Genomic DNA, 21,229 nt, shown 5'->3' with positions numbered 1-21,229 from the left:
ATCAAAGTGCACCGTTTAGGCATACAGTTCTTTTACACATACAGTGTAACACCTTTTGTGGATTAAGGAATGATGTCATAAGTGAGGTATGATTAGGGATGGGTATCGTTAATATTTCATTGATACCAATATCGATGCTGCTTATCGATACCGGTACAGGCGGTACTTATCAATACTGTTATCGAGTCTCCGCTCTATAATTTGATGCAAAAACACATGATGTGAAAAGATGTTAAACATATTAAGTTTTTTATTACAGCTGAGCTTTAGAACTGCAGTTTACAAACGTTTCGGAGCAAACAGAAAATGACACACAACAAAGCGTGTGTGTGTGTTCCTTAGCATACCACTTACGGCACTTAGCATGTGCATAGGAGCACATCATAATGTAATTCAACGCATTTACCTTACATCACTATGGTTATTTGGCTGGTAGACCGTATTTTTTTTTTCTTTATGGTTTTAGGTCTGCATAAATTTAAGTACTTTTTTCTGAGCCAGTAATATTTTTTAATTTTATTTACCTTTTTCATAATTTTACAAGCACATTTACTAAAGTAAGTTAATATGCCCGGTGGCCGAATTATTAAAAATAATGTTTTAACTTTTCAAATAAAATACTTTTATTTTGACGGGTTGCCGCAAAGGGTAGCTTGACAGAATTTTCCTCGTTTTCCACTCATTAACACGCAAAAGAAGCAGATATATGTCCCTAGATATCACACATATGCCAGCAAACTTTGGCCATTCGGACATTATTATGACACCCAAATCTACCTGCCCTTGACGAAAATCTATATGTGAGGCTTGGATTCACTGAATTCTTGTTTGTCTGACATTAAGTCTTGGTTCTGTTCAAACTCTTTACATCTTAATGAGGGAAAAACAGAGGTCATTGGGTTTGGGTCTATAGGAGCACCCAGTTATGACTTGGGAGACCTGGACTCCTACAGAAAGCTTTCTGTGAAACATTTGGGCATTATTTTCGATTCTGCACTCAAGTTTGATAAACAGATAAATTCTATGGTCAAGTCCAGTATCTTCCAATTAAGACTGCTATCAAAAGCAAAGAGCTTTTTGTCATTTAGTTTGAGAGAGTGATCCAAGACTTTGTGTCATCATGGCTTGATTATTGTAATTCCCTTTATATGGATATAAATAAATCATATGTAAATCAACTTCAGATCCAAAATGCGGCTGCCAGACTTTTGACTGGCACCCGCAAATATGATCATATCTCCCCCATATTAGGCTCTTCGCACTGGTTACCAGTCTGTTACAGAATCGATTTCAAGATTTTATTGTTTGTTTATAAAGTTCTTAGTGGAACAGCTCCTGAATATCTCAACCCAAATACCTCGGTTAGATCGCTGAGGTCTTCTAAGCAAAGACCGTTGACGGTACCGAGATATAGATTGAAGCTGTAAGGTGACCGTGCCTTCTCAATTGCAGGACCGAAACTTTGGAACAGTCTTCCAGTCTCTCTCCGATTAGTCTTTTCAGAATCTATACCCTTTTTTCCAAGGCTTATGAGACATTTTATGACTCTCCTTAATATGTTTGCTTTTGATAATCTCTCTTTTAATACATTGCGGTCAAAACTCTTTGTAATTTTATTCTTGTCTTTTTAGCAAATGTTGTACAGCACAGTGGTCAACTACTGTTGTTTTTAATGTGCTTTATAAATAAATTTTGATTTGATTATTCAGGGATGGAAAATGACAGCAGCAGCCTCTAATTCGCTATTTAACCCGAATACACAGAGATAAAACAAAGCAAATATTGATAACAGTATCGTCTGTTATGAAGCTTATCGATACTCTGGTATCGACCCAATTATGTACCTGTCCAAAAAAGTACCGGTTCTCGACACCCATCCCTAGGTATGATCGAGATTAACTTGTTTGTAACTTCCTCGCCGAGACATGGAATTTAGCTGGAAAGTTCTCAGCAAAAACATGTTATTCAGGTCACAAGATCAAATTAAGTGCGTTGTTGTGGTGTTGCTGACTGTGCTGGTTTCTAATAAAGTTTTCCCAAGTGAAAAGGACTCCTTATTCCTGAATGCCAACTGTAGATCTAACCTCAACTCTCTTTTAGTGGACATGCTTTATCCCGTTATGCTTATTCTAGTATTATCAAAACTTTGCAGTTTATGCTCCATGATTGTTGGTGATTAAGGTTGTGTTTATAGCTGTTTTCTGATCTTGCAAGTTTGAAGATCAGAAGCAGACATTTGTATGGTTGGGCTAGCCTTTATCCTGAACGGTTTTTATTTGGCTTAATGTTTAGAACTCTGTTGTTGTCCTTTAAACATGGTGTTTTGATGCACACACATTTCAGCCCATTTCGCAAAACCGTCTGGATTTCTCTCCACTGTTTCACTGTCTGGAGTTTATTTGTTCTCTTAAATTCCTCTGGAGTTCGAGAGAAACATAAAGTACTGTAATCTGTAAGCATAAATGTTTTCAAAAGAAGAAATAAAAATTCTTTGGATGTTCTTGAAGGAAATTACCTGGCAGGTTTTCTGGGTTGCAAAGTGCATCGGTTTATCTGCGAGCATTCTGTTGGGGAAGCTTTTCTAAACCGTCTGAACTACACCACCAGATCTCAGTGCAGCTTCATGGCAAACAGCTGATTTGAAATTTTTTAAACACATGGTCAATGTGGTGACCATCTGAGTGCTTGACAGTTGACACTCAATATGCAAATGCAATAATTTTGACATGGAAGTTAAATTTATAGCTTTCAATTTTCATGTACTTGTTCAGTTGGCTTTAAGCTGGACAGGATTTGCTGACTTGGTTAGAAATGGAAGATTTGATTGCTTTACAGACACCAGATAATGTTTGGCTTTTTTCCCCAGTTTGAGCAGTGAATTCTGTCTCTTTCCTTGCAAATGTGAGCGTGGTTCAGGATTTGGGTTCAGTAGATTATTTAATACTTCAGTCAATATATCAGTGGAAATTACTGCTTTTTACACAATATACATGTTAGTGAAATGAAACATGGTGGAAGAAATACATAGCAGATGGTGTCCCAAAACAAGTCCCAATAAGGCTGGACCAGAATATTCAATTATTTGTTCGGTGTGTTGCCATTTGATTTAGAATTTTGAGATTCAAATGTTATTTTTTTTAACACCTGAGCATCCCAGAGAAGTGGTTATCATTCATGCCCCTTGAGTGAATGTTATGAACTTCATGATTTAGCTATTCTATAATGTTGAGGTCACGATTATTCAACGCTACTACTCACTAACTTTTAAAACAACATAGAAAAATTAAAACTTGGCTTTTAAACTGTGAATTTAACTGAAAAATAAATGTAAAGAAACAGCACGGCTGAACCACTGTAAAGGAGAGGGGTGCCCTGTGGATTTATACCACAAGAAAAAGAGAGGATCCTCGCTAAATGTAATGCGGCACAATAATCGTTTTACCTCGATTATTTTGTTTTTGTAATTGTTGAAGGACAAAATTTTCCCATTTTCGATTAATTTCAGAGGCCTAAACACTATTGTTTTTTCTTACGGGGACAGCTGAAGCTGAATGAAGAATTTAAACAGACTCTCTGGCGCGGTTGGCAATAAAACTGCGGTCTGTGCCTGAGAAACACACAAGAAATACTCAACACATTTTTCTAAATTAAAGTAATGAAGAAAGCAAATGAAATATATCTTATACAATTCAAAACAAAACTATTTTAATGGCTGCAACAATTTAAACGGTCTCCTTCATGTTATACATTAAAATCCCAAATTCCAGCGTAGTTGGCAATCAAACTATGCTAGCACCTGAACCACAAACAAAAAATACTAAATTTTTTAATTAACATAATACATAAACAAAACAATATGTAATTTCCCATTAAAAACAAAACGGAAATATTTTAATTTTGAGGAGCTCCGCTTCCGGCGCGTGTTGTTCTGTTGTTTGTTAAAAGTTATTAATCCTGAATGTGTGTCATGTCCATATTGCACCAAAATGCGACACTGCGCTCCCTTGGGTCCGACATAACAAACCCGTGATGGATGAACGGTTCTCAACATAATAAAAATGCAAACAGACAGACGGACACAGAGATTCCTGCCTTTATTATAGAGAAAAATATCCTCCGAAGCTTAAAATATTTTGTGTTGATTACTATAGAAGCTTCGAAGTTCCTAAAATTGGTATTTTGACCAGCCCTAGTTTCTAAGTAGCACTGATACATTTGCTGCCCAAGTACGCTATTAGTTCACTCCCATGAATTAGCATTTTTGTGCGAGGTCTGAAAACTCTCCACCGGCTTTCTGAATGAAGACCTTTGTATAAACTCACAGCAGGTTGAAGGTCACTTATTTATAGAATCTATTTATTTCTGTACACATCGACCCTCCCCTTTAATCTAATATGCTGCAATGGCTCTGTTTTTCTGCACAAATGGAGATGGGGAAGGGATGTTTCTTGCCTGCCAGTGGTAGGTTTGTCTTCATTACTGAGTGATGTGGTTTCAAACTGAGCAGTGTGGAAAGGAAACTTGTTGCCTGCATGCTGATTAGATAAGCTGAGAGGTTATTGGATGAAAATTCTGAGCTCTGTATCCACACAGGCAGGGTTTAATTAGTTACTAATGTTTAGGTTTTTGCTTTGTTGGATAATTTAATAGAGTAGTCCTAGTATTAGCTTTTCATACTTGCAGGGCAGTGTTACCCAGTTTTCTCAAGCATGTTTATTGTAAGTAAAGTTAATTGTTTTTGTCCTTAAAAGGTGCCACTATGTCAGGTCCATTTTCTTTTCTCGCTGTTCTTGCCCTGGGCATTTCTTAATTTATTGGTTGACCACACTTTACTGTGAATAAAGAGACATTGGTGGGGTTGACTGACCTTTCCTGGTTTAGGGAGGCTCCTAGATGATGTAGTTTTGTATGCAAAACACGAAAGCAAGTTGGCATTTTAGGACTTCCGGTCAAAGTCAATGGGTAATCAAATATTCTCACGTTTTATGCTATTACATAAAACACACCAGTTATAACCATCTTGTGGTTGTTCAAAGCCTTATTCTGTCTTAAAAACAGCGGTTGCTAACAAGCTGCTTAAAGTGACTACTTTTGGCGGGAACGTTAGATGTCAACGCACATATAAAGTTCACAAATAATGCAACATGGGCACAAATCTCTTAAAACGTAGATGAGGATTCATTCACGGAGTAATTACTTCCCCAGGAACAATTTTTTAAAAAGTTGATCCGTTTGATTTTGACTTTGATAGATTTTCAAACGCTTCGCGTGTATCTGTGTAAGCGCTCTGTAGAGAGTGCGATGCAATGATCTTTTTTATACGCTTCTGGGTTTGGTTGCGCAAGCGCTCGCTTAGGATCCATTCAAAGACATCTAATGAGCTATTGAACACAATTGGCAATCAGAGATCTTTCATAATCTGTTCAACAGCGCTCAAAATGATAGTGGGAAATGCAAGTATAGTCACATTTAGTACCGACTGGTACCAAAGTTTGGTATCGTGGCAACACTATTCAAACACAATTACAGCCTCGAGAGTGTGAGGTCTTGCTTTGCCGATGCAGCTCGTCTTTCTCTTGGTCTATCTGTGCAGCGACTGCCAGAAAACAGCAGCACATTCAACTGACCAAACAAAACAGCGTTTCCAAACTTCTGTCACTGTTACTGACTGCCTGGGCATATGAACATTAACTTTCACACTATAGCCTACATCGCATGATAATGTTATAACGCGTATTTTCCATTATTATCAATTATCGTCTGGTATCTGTCTGTTGTAATCAACATAGGCGATATACGATAACTTAGTCACAAAATATTGCTAGAATTGAATTTTGTTATTGAAGAAAATACTCAAATTATAGGCTATTATTGCGGTCTGGTCCAGAGAAGAAAGTAAGGCTGGGGGTAAACGATTATTAATGAAATGATTAATCTAACGATTATTTTATCAATTAATCGACTAATCTAGCGACTAATTTGACAATCAATCTAACACTTATTTTTCTGTTGCTCGATTTGTAAAAACCATAATGTATCTCAAATAAATACCAAAAAAATCTGAATATTATACTTTATTAAACAACAGTTATGCACAGCAAAAAAATATTATTCTTTACACAAAATAAAATAATTTTACTGTTATACAAAATGAAAGACCAGCTTGTTTACTCTTTAGAGTACCAGCATAACTCTCGTGTTCAAAAAAATCTAAAGTTGTTGTGCAAAAAAAATACACTGTGCAGTGTTTAACACAATATAAAATTCCTGTTTTTACGTATATCTTTTGCGTGCATTTCATCTCTTTCTTAGGACAGGACGCCAAGGTTCTTGGCTTTGTCCTAGAAAACACGAAAGCAATGCATATTAGAACAACAGCTATGACTGTGGGGTATTTTAAATCTACTCTTAACCTCATTGTAGTGCTATGCTATGATTAGTTTATTTGAATGCTAACGTGGCTATCTAGCAGCTGTGAAATTTGGTGGTGCCAGGCTAACCAATTAACCAACGTATCTTAGCTCTCTGTGCAGTTTGTTTGTGCTAGGTTAGTAGCTAACGTTCAAACGCTCATGTTAGCTAACGTTCACGTTACGTCAGCTACTATAGATAGCGGTGTTCTGCAGCCGTAAGCTAGCTTCCATTCAAGCCAACATTAGATGATAACTAACGTTAGCTAAACAGCGGTCTAGGTGCCAGTAGCTACCTAGCACGAACAAACTGCACGGAGAGCTAAGATAGTTAGCTAGCACCACCGAAGTGCGCAGAGCTCAAGCTACACTACACAAACATGTCATTCATTTAGCCAACGTTAGTACTTACTTGTAATTGTCTCCTTCACGAGTGACAATGGGGTACTTCCGTTTCAGATGCTCCAACATTGCTGTTGTGCTGGCGTGGTATGCCAAGAGCGCAAATAACGACAACTTTACGTTTGGGACTAATTTTAAGTATTCCCATACCCATGTTTTGGTCTCCCACGTGTGTGTGGCGAGCTGCTGCGAAGCGTCGACGCAAAAATATGCGTCGCTACAGCCCTAGAAAAAAGTCTGTAGGCCTTTTGTTTTTTGCACTTATATTTTAGTTTGCTGTTTTGGTTCATTTGCCTAAAATTGATATTTATTCCATCTTATTGGAGCATTTGCGTTACGATTTCTAGTTTTCTGCACATGGGTTGTGTGTTCCCGTTTCTGATGGTCAAATGATTAATTCCTGGGCAAGAAGAGTAATATACATTCTCAATTCAATAGAGAAAGACATATTTGATTCCAGTCACTGCCCAGTCCCTTAAAAGAGCAACATTCCGGACTCATTTAGTGTAGTTATTTGTCCTTTTAGGATGGTAAAAGTCATTTGACTTTTTCAATGAAAATGCAAAAGTTGCATTATTTGCAATGTTTGCAAGTAGTGCAAACGTCTTGCAGAAATGTTCCACCAGCAGGACATGATGAATTCACATTTGTGCTAGTCTTCTCTGGATCACCGCTAAAGATACCAGAGTCATAAACACCTTAACCATCTTCAAATGTCCATGTTTATATCCGTCGGGAGAATATGAAGTAGCTTATCTAGTTTTTTGAATATGAAGTAGTTTATCTAAAAAGGGAAATTATTATGGCTTATGTGATCCCAGCCATCCCCCGGGAGTGTAACATGTTGTCTAGGTGCATCTGTGCTGATCATGAATTATAAACAGGCCTATCCTGAAAGAGTTGGTGCTCCTTACTTTTTCAAACAATGGGAGTTTGTGTGGAGGGTATCACAAACAGTTGCAGTATTTGTGCCAGGTTTTGTCATAGATCTTATTAGAATGTGCCAGTTGGCCGAATGGAAATAACCTGTAACTCGCACCACTGTTTTCTGTGGTCTTAGTGTGTTTTTTTATAAACATTTCAAGATGTGTTTCTGTCGGATCTGATCAGCCAATTCAATTTAGCTCTGTTTTTTTGCAACAACCGGATTATAAAAAGAACTGATAATTTGTTTACTTTTTCATTGATTGTGAAAATACAATCTGAGCTACAGGCTTTCCTGTAGCACAGTGGTGAGAGCATTGCGTCAACAAAGTAAGGTTGTGGGTTTGATCCCAGGGGATTGCACATACCTATGTATAAATGTATAGGATAAAGCAATGTAAGTCGCTTTGGATAAAAGCATCTGCCAAATGCATAACTGTAAATATTGAGTAAAATGATTTTTTTGTCTGTGTTCTGTTTGGTGTACATGATATTGTATTATATATGTGTGATGATCGCAAAATGTTATGTATATATTGACACGACACTAGTCACCATTCTTTCGGAATATCAACATTAGTAGGTTGCAAGATTAGTAGGGGTGGTAATCGTTTGGTCCCTCACGAATCGATTCAGAATCAATTCTTGATGTACTAATTAGTATATTTAAAATGTCATCATGTCAGGTTTGCGGTCATACTCAGACAATTGCTGGTACTTCAGCTAACTTAAGTTACTCTTTACCGAGTGCCCAAAAAGCCATTCTCATTGACATATTCTGCTGTCAGACATTAAAACAAGTACATAATAGTAATTAAACATGACTCATTAGTGCTGTATGTTAAACGACAGTCACTTCGACGCATTGCGAAATCGTATGACAAAATCATCATACACATACATTAAAAGATCTGTTATTTGACCAATATTTGTCCAGTGCAGACTCAGAGCACCCAGCTCGTCCGTCTGGCTAACAAACTGTGAATATTTACAGAAGTATGACTCATGTTGTAAAGTCTAACTGGCAGATTTTGGGAAACGCTTTATTGCACTAACTGACATGTATAACGTGGAATGCGCTGTTTCTCCCTGCTGCTCACTCACTGCACAGAGCAGATGCAGAGAAACCATCTTAAAAATGTATTTCGTTGATCTTGCAGTTCAGTCCTACCCTGCTGAATATAATTGGTTTTCTCTCTTTCTCTATTGCACCTCTTTGGACTGCAAAGAAGGTCCAGGTGACAGACGGCTCTTGCAGTTGACTTCCGCCCTATTTTTTCCAAAGACATCATGTTATTATATTTAGTAACGTTAAAAAATTTAACAATTTTTTTACATTTGTGAATCGATATTCATCCAGAAATATTTTTTTCTCCCACCCCTATCAATTAGCTCTTGTTGGTCGACCAAAAGTCGTACTGTGTCACCAAAATAAACGTTGTACTCAACTGCTCTGGTACTTAGGCCCATCAGACTCTCTAAGATTGTAGTAGTTAGTATTATGATGTTAGGGCTTCACAGCCTAGTGGCAGTGAGGATGCAGAATTTAGCATCAGCAAGTGATTTTGACTTCAAATCAAACGTTAATAGTTGAAATACCACACCAACCAGGATGCATTTTCAGTTTAGTAGTTTGAATTATAGTTGTTGTTTCTTTACATTTTGCTAATATTTTGACTCTCTAAAGGTTGTGGTCTAGACTCTAGAGAATGTGGTTGAGCAAAATGTGTTGGATAGTTAGAGGGAGTGTGTCTACTTTGCATGAGTGCAACAACTCGGTTACGTAAAAACAGTCCAACAAGATGGAGAGGGGAAACAGGCAGAGAGAATTACACCAAGAAAAAAAGAAATGGTGAAGAAATGTTTTTATAATTAACAAACTACTATTTAAATGCCCCCTCGCACACCCTGTCTGTCCCTTTTCCCAATCAACCCCTGAGGTGGCAAAGTTTGATTGTTGTGGCACATGAGGGTGCTGGTAAGAAATTTATTGCTTGGTTTGTCAACACACCGTAAAGGTAAAGGCAGTAGTGTTAGGGCTGGGCGATTTACCGGTTCATACCGAATACCGGTGTATATTTTTTTTATGATATGTTTTTTTTTATATTTCTTATGTATGTCGCTTAAACATTGTGCTGAAAATGGTGCAGCGAGACACTGTTTCAGTAGGGTGCCTTTTCACTGTTGCACTCACCCCTCCATTCACACAGAATGTGTCTTTGTAGGCCGCGGCACTAGTTTATCATCATTTTTCTACATAAATGCCCTTAACGGAGGCGTTTGGATGTTTGCGTTTGTCTCGCGCATGAGCGGTAACAGATAAATATCTATTTCCAATGGGCGCGCACCTCGCGCCTGAACAGCAGCACAAGTGTAGCAATTGGAAGTTCGCATTACGTTACATTAAATATACTCACAAACACACATTTAAAAAAAAAACTATCGTGTTCCCTTTATATCTGCTCAATATAGGCATATAATATGATGTGTTTTTACTTTTAGTTTGAACTGTTTCTCTATTCGCTATGATGTGAAATAAGGGTCAGTAAGGAGGATTGACAGCGTTTTCCTTCCACTTATCTAATTTAAGCCTTTGCTTTATGATAAGAAAATATGATTTCAGGAAATCATGAAGCCATTGTGACTATGTAAAACACAACAGACACCCCATGCATGTTTTAATGGTACAATTGTTACTATTCTGCTCTTCTGAAATTAAGCTCTTCTGTTTTTCAACTATTAAACTGTACATTTCTGGGTGGATGCTCCTAACTCTTGAAGTTGGGAGCACCAGTGCTTCGGAGGATAAAGTTAATTTCGAGCCCTGTTCTCTATTTATCAGTTTAAAAAATATTTATGCAAATTACCTTCGCAGTCTATTAAGTTGTTAAAGAAGTCTAAACTTTGCAGTTTATATAGGGGTAACTGTCACGGTCACCATGACAGTATAAAAGTGGATATTAAGTGCAAGTCAATCAACAGCACTATTTCTTTCTCAATCTGTAGAAAATGTGGTAAAAGAATACTGCCAAGTACTGGGAAACCGATATAAATCATAAAAACACTTCTATATTCATTTTTGCTTATACCGATCAGCCCGAAGTAGTGTCAATCCTGAAGCTGCTGAATGTTTGGAAATCTCTTTGGAATAGCAAAGCCTTGCCCACTCGTCCCAGAGCAAAACCACCACATCCATTCTGCATGACTGAGCACTATTCTGAATTTGCATCCGGTTGGGATTGTGATCTCACATGGAGGACACACAGTGTTTTTTGTCCCTGAATATACATACGCAGGTTCAGATCACTATTTCCATTGTCACTAGTTTCGAGAAGTTTGTTGGCTCTGAAGGTATGCTTTCGAATTCACTGGAAGGGGTCCTGTCTGGGCTGGTAAAATGTTGATGCTTCTATTTGAGTCAAACTTCAATTTAAAGAATCAGTATCGATAGTCCAAACCTTTTTCCAACTTTAAAACACATCCTAGGCTGAACAAACTTAGAAACATCTTTTGGTATGCTAATATTGGACCCCTTAAATAGTAGAGGGGGGGTCCTAGGGGTCAGAAATGGGGGTGTGTGCTTATGGGCCTGGTCAGCTCAATTAAAAACTCATTTCTCGACTGCACCTAACCGATATAGACCAAAGCCTCATAGTCTGCTACACATTAATGAATCTTTGTTCTCTAGCACACACCTGACAAACTCCTTGGAGCTTTTATTAGCCATTTAGTAGTGACCTCACCAACTAGCCATGAGAGGGGTTAGGATTTATTATTGCACTGCAAATATCTTAGAACGTGCAGCAAAGGCATTGACTTAGACCAGAGTTACACTATACTAACTAACTAAAAGTATATTTACTTAAATACTTATGTTTTTTATAGTATCCAACAACATCTTTATACAACTTGCATATAACAGGAAACAGCATAAATTGACTCTTGATGTATTGCTTGCTCAATAACTAAACTGTTGACAAAAAATATAAATTTGCATATTATTTTTGCCTTAATGTACTAGAAATGGAAAATGGAAAAAAAATTGTTTTCACGATGCATCGGGTTGCAGACGTAAAACGATTCTGCATCAAAGCATAAACTAAAATGAACTGTTCTTCAAAATGTAAAAAATATAACACCACAAATTGTTGTTTCTCTTAAAGTAAAATATGAATAAAGATGGCCTTTTACCTTTGGAAGTAAAGGGCACATACGTCAGATGTGAAGGAAGGAGGCGGGTACCAGGGTCCATTTAACAAACTTTAATCAGACTTTATCTTCACTCACGTTAGCAAGTGAAATAAATAGGACAACCTTATTCATTGATAAATTCCAATGCAAAGCTAAACAAGAAAGACACTGACCTGTGAACGACAAAGATAACTATATTTATATGCGGCGTTGATCACCAGAATATCTTCCTCAGATGCCGCTCACGTGATAAACACAAACAAGCACTATGGCTCTGTCTTTGTTGCGGGGTATTTTTTAGTATCTTAACAGTCGGTATGGAGGTATCAAGAAGAGCGACGCGTTTTGTCTCCTATATGCTTGTTTTTCTTATGAAGAACATGTCAAACAAAATAAACAAGATAACCATATGTCACAGACTGTCAATATACGTTGCGTTTTGTCCGTTTTCTTTTTGCATTATACGTTTCCGCGCAGCTTTAAATGCAGTTTTGATGTATTTATCTATTTTTGTCTTTTTTTCAACAATAAAAAAACTAAATTCAGGATATAATATTAATGCATTATGAATATTTAATGATAAATATAAGCTTGATGTGAAGCTTTGCACTATAAAGGGATTTTGTGTTTACATACTGTTACAGACAAGCTGTCATGTAATTTGACATTGTTTTGTATCAAAAGCTGCTAAATAAAAAAAGTTGTAAGAGAAAGAGGTTAAATTGTTTGTATATTTTTAATTACAAAAATGACAGAAAAGGTTCATCGAATCGTTACTCTCTAAATCGTAATCAAATCGTGAGGCAGGTGAAGATTCACAGCTCTATAATGTACAGTATAATGATAAAATGTTTGCAATTAATGATGTTTTATGTATTCATTGTATGAAAAGATCGCTGACAACTTTTGTGAATTTTGGTTGTTGTTAATAGGGCATTTTACATACCAGGTTGTTTGTGCAGAGGAAATGCTTGGACTTCACACCTTTGCTGTGGTGTTGTATGGTAGTAAGGAGTAGGGTGTGAAAATTTGGAAGGTGTGAAGCTATAAATACTCTGTAAACAGAGTGCATGCCGAAAACGGAATGGCTACTCTGCAAATGTAAGGCATTATGACCCAAGAGTAGGCCCTAGACATTTGATGCATTTGAATATTATACTGAGTTACCATATTAAATAAACTTGTATCATTGACCATATTTCCCTGTATTAATAAAATGATGTTGTTAAAGTTAATAAAGTGATGTCCAGGAGGGTTAATATATGCTTCCAGGAAATTACTTCCACCCACACTCTCAAGACATGACATCAGGCCAGTCTTGACTCCGTAGGTGTTCCTCAGTATGTAGATGTATTTATTTGTCCTTAGTTGTCCTTCTGTTTATTCACGATTTTGTATGTTTCTCTGTAGGATGTGGCAGATGAGGACGGTACTTCAAGAGTGCTCTTCCAGCCGGAGGAAGAGCCATTTTCCTGGCCGGGGCCAAAGACGCTTCGATTGCGCCGCACTTCACAAGGCTTTGGGTTCACTCTGCGTCACTTTATTGTGTACCCACCGGAGTCAGCTGTACACTCAAATTTTAAGGTAGATTGAAGCATTAACATTACTAGTAGTTACTGGTAACATTAAAGGCAAATCATAACAAATGTGAATCTGTGTGTATATATATCGAGTTTGGAGAATTTTAAACAAGGTTGTCTCTTTGTTTTTGTTATTCTAGGATGATGATCATGGGCCCAGAGGTAAGTCATCACTTTTACTGACATTCATCTTTGTTTCAATAATTTATGAAACTTGATATGAGGATCTCAATTTCATATTCATGAAAGCGCCCATTTTTTGTTGTTGAGAGGGCTCTGTTTAGTTTAATATGGCCTTCCTGCTCCCAATAATCTGGCAGTGAATCAGAGCAACTCTTCTCTCAGTGAATGACTGGCTTTTATTCAGCTCCCATCGCTCTTCGCTCTCATGACATGGTTCAGTGCAATCGTCTATAGCTGCCAGAAATAACTCATCCAGATTCTTTCCCCTGCTCAACCTTCCACTGTGTAAACTTTTGACCTGATGTGTTTGTTTTAAAGATTGCACCCTTTTATTGCAAAGAGCTGTTTTAGTATATTTAATCTGTTTTCTTAGTTTGTTACCTTTTTTACCCTGGTGTAAATTACAGATGTGCAACGTTCATATTTATTAAAACTAACTTTTTCAATGGATTGTACGAATGGGTAGTTCCTGTAATATGTTCTTCAAGCGGCATATCATAACGTAGTGGTTTCAGGATGTCTTTATTATACTTTTCCAGTCTGCCATGCTCTAACCATCGAGTCGCAGGGAAGCCTGACGCGTGCGTCTCAAAAAATTTAACATCACTTCAATGCGACACGGACCGCAAGTGCTGTGATTGGCCTGCTTGAACCCCCTCCCTTCTGGTCAAAAAACTGTGATAGAGTCGAGTTAACTAAAAAACATTTACGAATGAATTAAATAAATAAATTAGTGTTCTTCTGTATCTAACAACTCAAGCTGCAAAAGTGACCCTTTACTTGCCGCTATCACTGCTAAATGCTTCAGACAGCGTACACAATAAACCACTTCTTCTTCGGCTCTTGTCTTGGATACACAAGCAACACGCCTCTGGACACTGAAGCGTATTGACCATTGCCTGTCGATGTGGACAACAATGCACTTATTAACGCACTGTTTATAAGTGCCATCATTCGGTTGTTAATATCTTAATGTATGGCTTGATGCAAGATTGCCTATTCCATAATACATAAAGCAGTGTGCCGTCATACGGATTTAAAGCGTAAATGGTCTCTCTCTCTCCCTCTCTCCGTTTATGTGCATGTAATACGATAAATGCGTGCATATGGGGGAGGGGTGCAAATTTCGAATAATTTTCGAATAGGTCTCATCGATTTTCGAATATTAGTTTTGCTTTAAGTGCCCATCCCTACTACAAACCGCACTAAATACAATCTTTTTTATCCGACACAAGCCTAGCCATGTTTTTTTTTTAAAGAATGTAGAATATGAGGATGAAAGAGCATTTGTGTGGAAACACTTTATTTTATTGAAAGTGGAAGATTATAGAGAATCGCCAGTTGTGTTGTGTATAGTGGTTTTAGAATGATGGTTTAAATCCAGCATGATTGCTTTTTCCACAGAATAAATGCCATATTCCATTGCTGCCCTTTTCTGTCACTGCTTCATAAATCATCCTTTGCTTGCTAAAATGAGATTCTAATTGGGAATAAATCCTTTTTTGACAGGTCAGGTGTACTGCTATGACATAGTGCTATGCAATGCAAGACTTTCTGGTTTAGCTGATCAGTATGTTAGGAGTTTAATCTTTGTGTTAAAAAAAATACTGATGGGTCAGGATGGTCAACTAGTTGGCCAGTGACTGGTAATAGAGTTTGTTTATTTTTTCTTTGTTCAAGATAACGTTCTACTTGGCTTTGATGTATATTGAATGAATTTAGAGATGCATCTCTTCAGTAAGTTTTTTAGTGTGTTGACAATGCTGGTACTGTTAGTACCCTAGAGCACAGCACACTGACAGCTTGCCAAAACCCATTCTTTTAGCTTGTATTTCTACATTTTTTTATTCTACTGCAGCAGTCAAAGCAACACTTTTCTAACAAATCCCAGTTTTGTAGCATTTAATTTAGTGCGTATACACTTTTGGACACAAACTTAAATATATTGGGCGTCCTTAAAAGCAATCAGTTGTTCAGACAGCCCACCATTTACACAGGTTTGAAAGTTGTAGAACTAGATTTTAACTTGGCTAAAAAAACACATCTTGTCCTAATTGTGCTGGCTTTTTGCATTAAAATGAAAGCTATAAACTATAAAAAGAGATATATAGACTTTTTTTTCTGTGGACTGGAGTTAAAAGTCATAGCTTTTGCAGATTGAAAAAAACAGGATTGATTTTGGAGGACGCTAGCTTAAATTAGTTTGAATATCAATGCTTGGCTGTTTAACAGCTATCTGGGTAGTTTTATGTGTATTTTACAATTGTCAGAATGCAGTTGCAAGTCTTACATAACCCCATTAAAAGAGCATGTATTTCTGTACGCAAAACAGTCAGGGAGTGAAAAAAAGCAACCTAAAGTCGTCCCAGGGTACAGGGTAGTAAGATTTTGAATTTGCATGATGTCTAAATGCCAGGAGTATTGACTACACGTGTAGCTTTTCTCTTTCTCTGGGAAGCGGTGACCTGACAAGTGCTAAGAGGATAGAGCTGGATAAAGGACGCGACAACTTTGTTTTTTTCTACAACATTTCAAATGCTATTAGATTGTTAATGATAATCTTTAATTTTTATATTTTTATTAAGCCTTGTTGTGCAAGCACTGATGAGCTTGTGCAGAGGCAGCAGCTTTTGCCAGAGGGGAACTGGAATCCCCTGGTTGGGCCTGGGTTCCCCTGAGGTTTTTTTTCTCGATGGGAGTTTTGGGTTCCTCACCACCGTTTGCATATTGTTTTGCACTATCTGCCTGGCCGGGGGGGCTGCTTTAGAATTCATACTTGTATTAAATGTGTCTCATGTACAGCTGCTTTGTAACAATGAAAATTGTAAAAAGCGCTATATAAATAAAGTTGAGTTGAGTTGAATTTGTGTTAGGATGTTTGTGCATAATCCAAATTAGTGCCCCTGCTTTGCTTTAGAATTTTTAAGAATGATGTATTGCATAAAGCAACAGGTTAACACAATCTATACCACAATTTGAAAGCCAGACCAACGCATTATTAGGCTTAGTTTATGTGTACAGACTACAAATAATAGTCTTTAATGAGAACTGTCATTCATCATCATTAGTGAACTCCAATGTGCTGACTTACAGTGTTTTTCAAAGAAATTAATATTATTGAAAACTGCAGTGTATGATGGATGACACAAGAGGGCGCTTTAAATCTTTTAACGTAATCAGATCAACAGAGAAGCAGAGCAATGCCTTGAAAAGTATTTTTACAGTATGAAGCATGTATACTGCGTGTTGTATGCAGATTTTCTGTATGCATAAAATACATATATGATCCACTACTACTTATGCAGTATACAACAGAACATACGAATGGGAATACCCCATAATGCAATGTTCTCACTTTGACCATCAATATGTAAAAAAATTCTGTACTTCGTGATCAGGTTGTTTTTATATTAATGTGCTTGAAATAATCGTTTATGATAACATAAATTTTTTTTACATAATGCTACACAAATAATAGACCGTACAGCAATGTAATGTTTGAACTAAGTTTTGTTTTATAATTCACGTTGTTTCACTGTTGTATTAAAAAAATATAGACGGTTATTCGGTAAATACTGTATAGCAGTCTGAATGCTAACCACATCATAGCCCAGATCTCGGAACTATAGCCTTTTCAATAGTTCCTCATACTCGTTTTTTTCACGTTAAATATGTAGGAATATAATGCCCCATGCTGTGAAGCACTGCAGCATTCTTTCAGCAATCTCTACAGGCAAGACCTTAAGCAAACACATTACAAACACGCAGTCACAACCTGAGGCACACTGTCCCATGGTGATATTAAAGTTTAATGATGAGCATAATGTCATAATGCAATAGCAGAGATGCTCTTATTTCGTATTTACTATCCACATCCATTCCCCTTTTATTCTTAGTTTCTCCTATTAGATATTTAGATGAGATACTTTTAATGTATTAATAAAATACTCTGTGTTATTTTAATATTCAGTGTTTCCCATTCATTGATGAGACTATGGCGTCCCCCTCTCTGTTGCTTCAGCGCATTGTGGGCAGCACAAACACTGTATGTACGAACGCAAGCACGCTCGCTACTGTTAAAGCTTTTGAGGATGAAACGCTGACACATAAACTGGCCAGGATTTGAGACGTCGCCAAGCCATACTGAATACAACATCGTTTGAGCAAATAAAAATCTTATAATGTTTCAGTATTCACTGCAGTAATCCACCAGTACAAACCTGATTTTATCAGTGTACGACTAAACAAACAGATTGCATTACATCATGGCGTTAGCATCATTATGTTCAACTTCCAATTATTTACTAGCTAAAATAGGAGTCTGCATACAGGGACATTTGATACCATTTTGGTGGTTTAAAATGAACAGCGCATCTACACAACGGAGCTGTACGCATCATGCCCACCCATCATCATTATAAATGTCATCTTTCAGAGCTATATCCTTAATTTGTTCCAAATTAAGGCCTCAATTATTAGGCCTCAAATTTAAGCCCTGGCCCGAGATACTCAGACCCTAGCCCGGCCCATGTCTGACAACTTATCACAATTCAGTCCCCATGAAGCCCGTCGCGTTTTTGTATCTCCCCATTACACAGGCTGTAGCAGCAATTAAAATAGATCAGTTTTGTGTTTAATACCAAATTATTCATGTTTTGTTAAGTTTCTTCATGAATTTAATTTAGACAAATATTTTGAGTATTTTTTGTTTGTGGCTCAGCCAGGTGCATGATGCAAAGTTTGATTGCCAACTCCACTGGAGGACGAATTTTAATTAATGATGTAAAGGACACTGTTTAAACTGTTAAATTAGTTTAGAAAAAAAAAATAGTTAAAAAGTATTAAAATTGTTTGGTTTTTAAAGTAAATTATATTTCGTTTCTTATAAGTTTAGTTTAGGAAAATGCTTTTGAGTATTTTTGTTTGTTGCTCAGGCATAGAACGCAGTTTGATTGCCAACTGCACCAATTTTAATTATTTCAATGCATGATGGGCATGCTTCTGCTTAAATTCCTTCTTTAGCTTTGGCTGTCGACATAAGAAAAATATATATACAGATGCATGCCACCCCCGATTACATGCTGCACTCTGTCACCATGTCCCAAAGTTGTCGATATATTAGGTTTGTCGGACAACAAGCGGTGCTGCTCAGACTGATTGGCGTGTACAGCAGGAGAAAGCGTCTGTCATTAATTGCTCTTGTGTTATTTTGATATAAACTGATAAGCCTGCGCAACACACGCATAAGGTTAAAAATCACAAACTTAACATTACTCTGTTGTGCTGAGAGAGTGTGCGCTTTTCTTATGGGTTAACTCTAAACAGTCGCTGCATCATAATGATGTATGCATGCTCTGGTCCGGATAGCAAAGTGATACTGCCATGAGGGGGAGTGGGACAATGGCACTGAGAAAAATGCCTGATGCCCGGCCCACGTTTTAATATATGGTTATAAATAAATTAGTTCAACTGTTCAAAACTTTTTTGCTTAATTTTTTGATGGCTCATGCTCTTTGTGTTTTTACTGTTTGTGAACTCCCATTTTACCACTTGTTGTGCCCTATTATCCCCAATTATATCTATGAAACCAACGATTAAATTACTACTATAGCTATTGTATAGATTGAGTCACTAAATATAGTTCTTAAAATGCTCCAGATTACACCATTTACCTTTAAAATATGCACAAAATTTTTACGGGGGAGCATGCCCCGACCCCCTAGAGGAAAATACGATTAGCCATCATTGTCTCACAAAATTCTGTGGGAAAAACTGCTATTACTATGACAACGTAAGATTCATCGTTTTCTCTCCAGGCGCATTGAATTCTATCTGACTTCAGCTTTATTTTATTTGAGGCAAAAAACCCACTCCTTCACACCTACAGCACAGCTGTATTTTATTTGCTTTCACTTAAGACTTCAGATTGAATGCAATTTCTTTTTTATATTTTTACATTCCTGAAGAGTCTGAAAACAATTAAAGCATCTGTACGCAAGGCCTAAGTGAATTTGTTTGTATTAGTGTCATGCTGAATTCCGCTGAGCATGTTTGAATAGCTGTAAGGCTTTAGGTCAAGCAGCAAATCTAGTTGACTCAAATTCATTTAATTTGTACCTAAACAGTAAAAAACATTCTAATATTAAGTATGTTTCTATGCTTCATTTTACTGATGCCCATGTGGTTATCATAGCAACTAATGTAGCTGGAATTATATTCTTATATATGTCTTAATAAACAGATCCAAAGTACACAGAGCTGATAAAGATCAGATTTCAAAATCGAGATGTAGTGTGAATAAAGCCTCCAGTCACCATTATAGTTTCTTTTGTCGCCAGGAGAAAGCATCACACTGCCCAAATTTAAAACTGCCTGTTACCTTTAGTGCAAGTAAACATAGGTCACAGGTTTAACATACCATTGCTGTCGTCCTCAGGGAGTCTATAGTCTTAGTTTTTTACTGTGATCTTTGCGGCAGCAGATTACAAGTGAACAAGGCCTATTGTGTTCTTTTATTGGAAAAGAGTTGTAACATTGAATGTTCAAGTACACATATTATTCGCATTTGATGGGTTAAACGTTTTGTCGGAGCTTGTATGTTAAAAATGTGTATTGCGGCTTGATCTTGTGATCGCTCGGTTCTTCCTGGCTTTGGTTTGTTGTGATCTGGGACACTCGTGACACTGCTGCTTTTGTTGTTGCCAGGGAGACCGCGGAACAGACTGGAGCCTATGGACACGATATTTGTGAAGCAGGTCAAAGAGGGAGGGCCCGCTCACAGTGCCGGACTCTGCACTGGTAATTACACCATCACTTTAAAGAGCATGTTAGTTTTTTGCCTTTTGATGTCTGATAATCTGCAGTTTAATATTGGAACTGTCTGTCAACAGGAGACAGAATAGTGAAAGTGAACGATGAGAGCATCATTGGAAAGACGTACTCGCAGGTCATTGGACTCATCCAAAACAGGTGAGAGTTTGGTCATTACATTTACACTACTTGTACGTTGAAGTGACTAAAATTGAGAATAATAGGTATCTGTAAAATAGTTGTAGTAGTAGTAATAAAATCAAAGGCTACTCTAGATATAAAAGTAAGATTGTTAGGCCCAGAACACTGGTGAAAACTTTTTTTCTGATTGTGTTTATTTTTCTCCCTCCAGTCAAACGTTTTTGGAATTGTGTGTGATGCCAAAAGATGAAGATATTTTACAGCTGGTAAGTTTTTACTGATGTTTATTATCAGTGTGTATGTGTGTTTGTGTCAGACATGATACATGACAGGATATTTTGTTCGTTGGTTTGGTTTCTAGTTCTGTGGAATCTTATTGGTCCATATTTCCAGTAGGCCATATCATCATTTTAAAAATATATATAAATAAACTTGCCTTGCCTAATCCTTATTCTATTGAGATCTTCATATTCACTAAAATTATATTATCCATTGAGTGGAACTTGTTCTATTTGCTCCCATGGAAATTAAAGATCTGATTAGTGTTGCACGATACACCGGTGCTAGAAAAGTACCGTGATTCCCTTC

At 37.1% G+C, this 21,229-nt stretch overlaps 1 protein-coding gene across 1 annotated transcript in view; it reads left to right on the top strand.

Annotated features, from left to right (window-relative positions):
* arhgap21b (Rho GTPase activating protein 21b) overlaps positions 1-21,229 on the top strand; it is a 45,517-nt gene that overhangs the window by 1,527 nt on the left and 22,761 nt on the right. The window contains 5 exon segments of the mRNA XM_056742883.1: positions 13,338-13,511; positions 13,648-13,669; positions 20,396-20,488; positions 20,581-20,659; positions 20,853-20,907. Of these exon segments, the coding sequence (XP_056598861.1) occupies positions 13,338-13,511; positions 13,648-13,669; positions 20,396-20,488; positions 20,581-20,659; positions 20,853-20,907 (423 nt within the window).

The sequence above is a fragment of the Triplophysa dalaica genome, chromosome 3, assembly GCF_015846415.1.
Source record: "Triplophysa dalaica isolate WHDGS20190420 chromosome 3, ASM1584641v1, whole genome shotgun sequence".
NCBI classification, from domain to species: Eukaryota; Metazoa; Chordata; class Actinopteri; order Cypriniformes; family Nemacheilidae; genus Triplophysa; species Triplophysa dalaica.
Note: the sequence above shows the minus strand (reverse complement) of the source record. Positions and strands in the feature narration are given on the sequence as shown.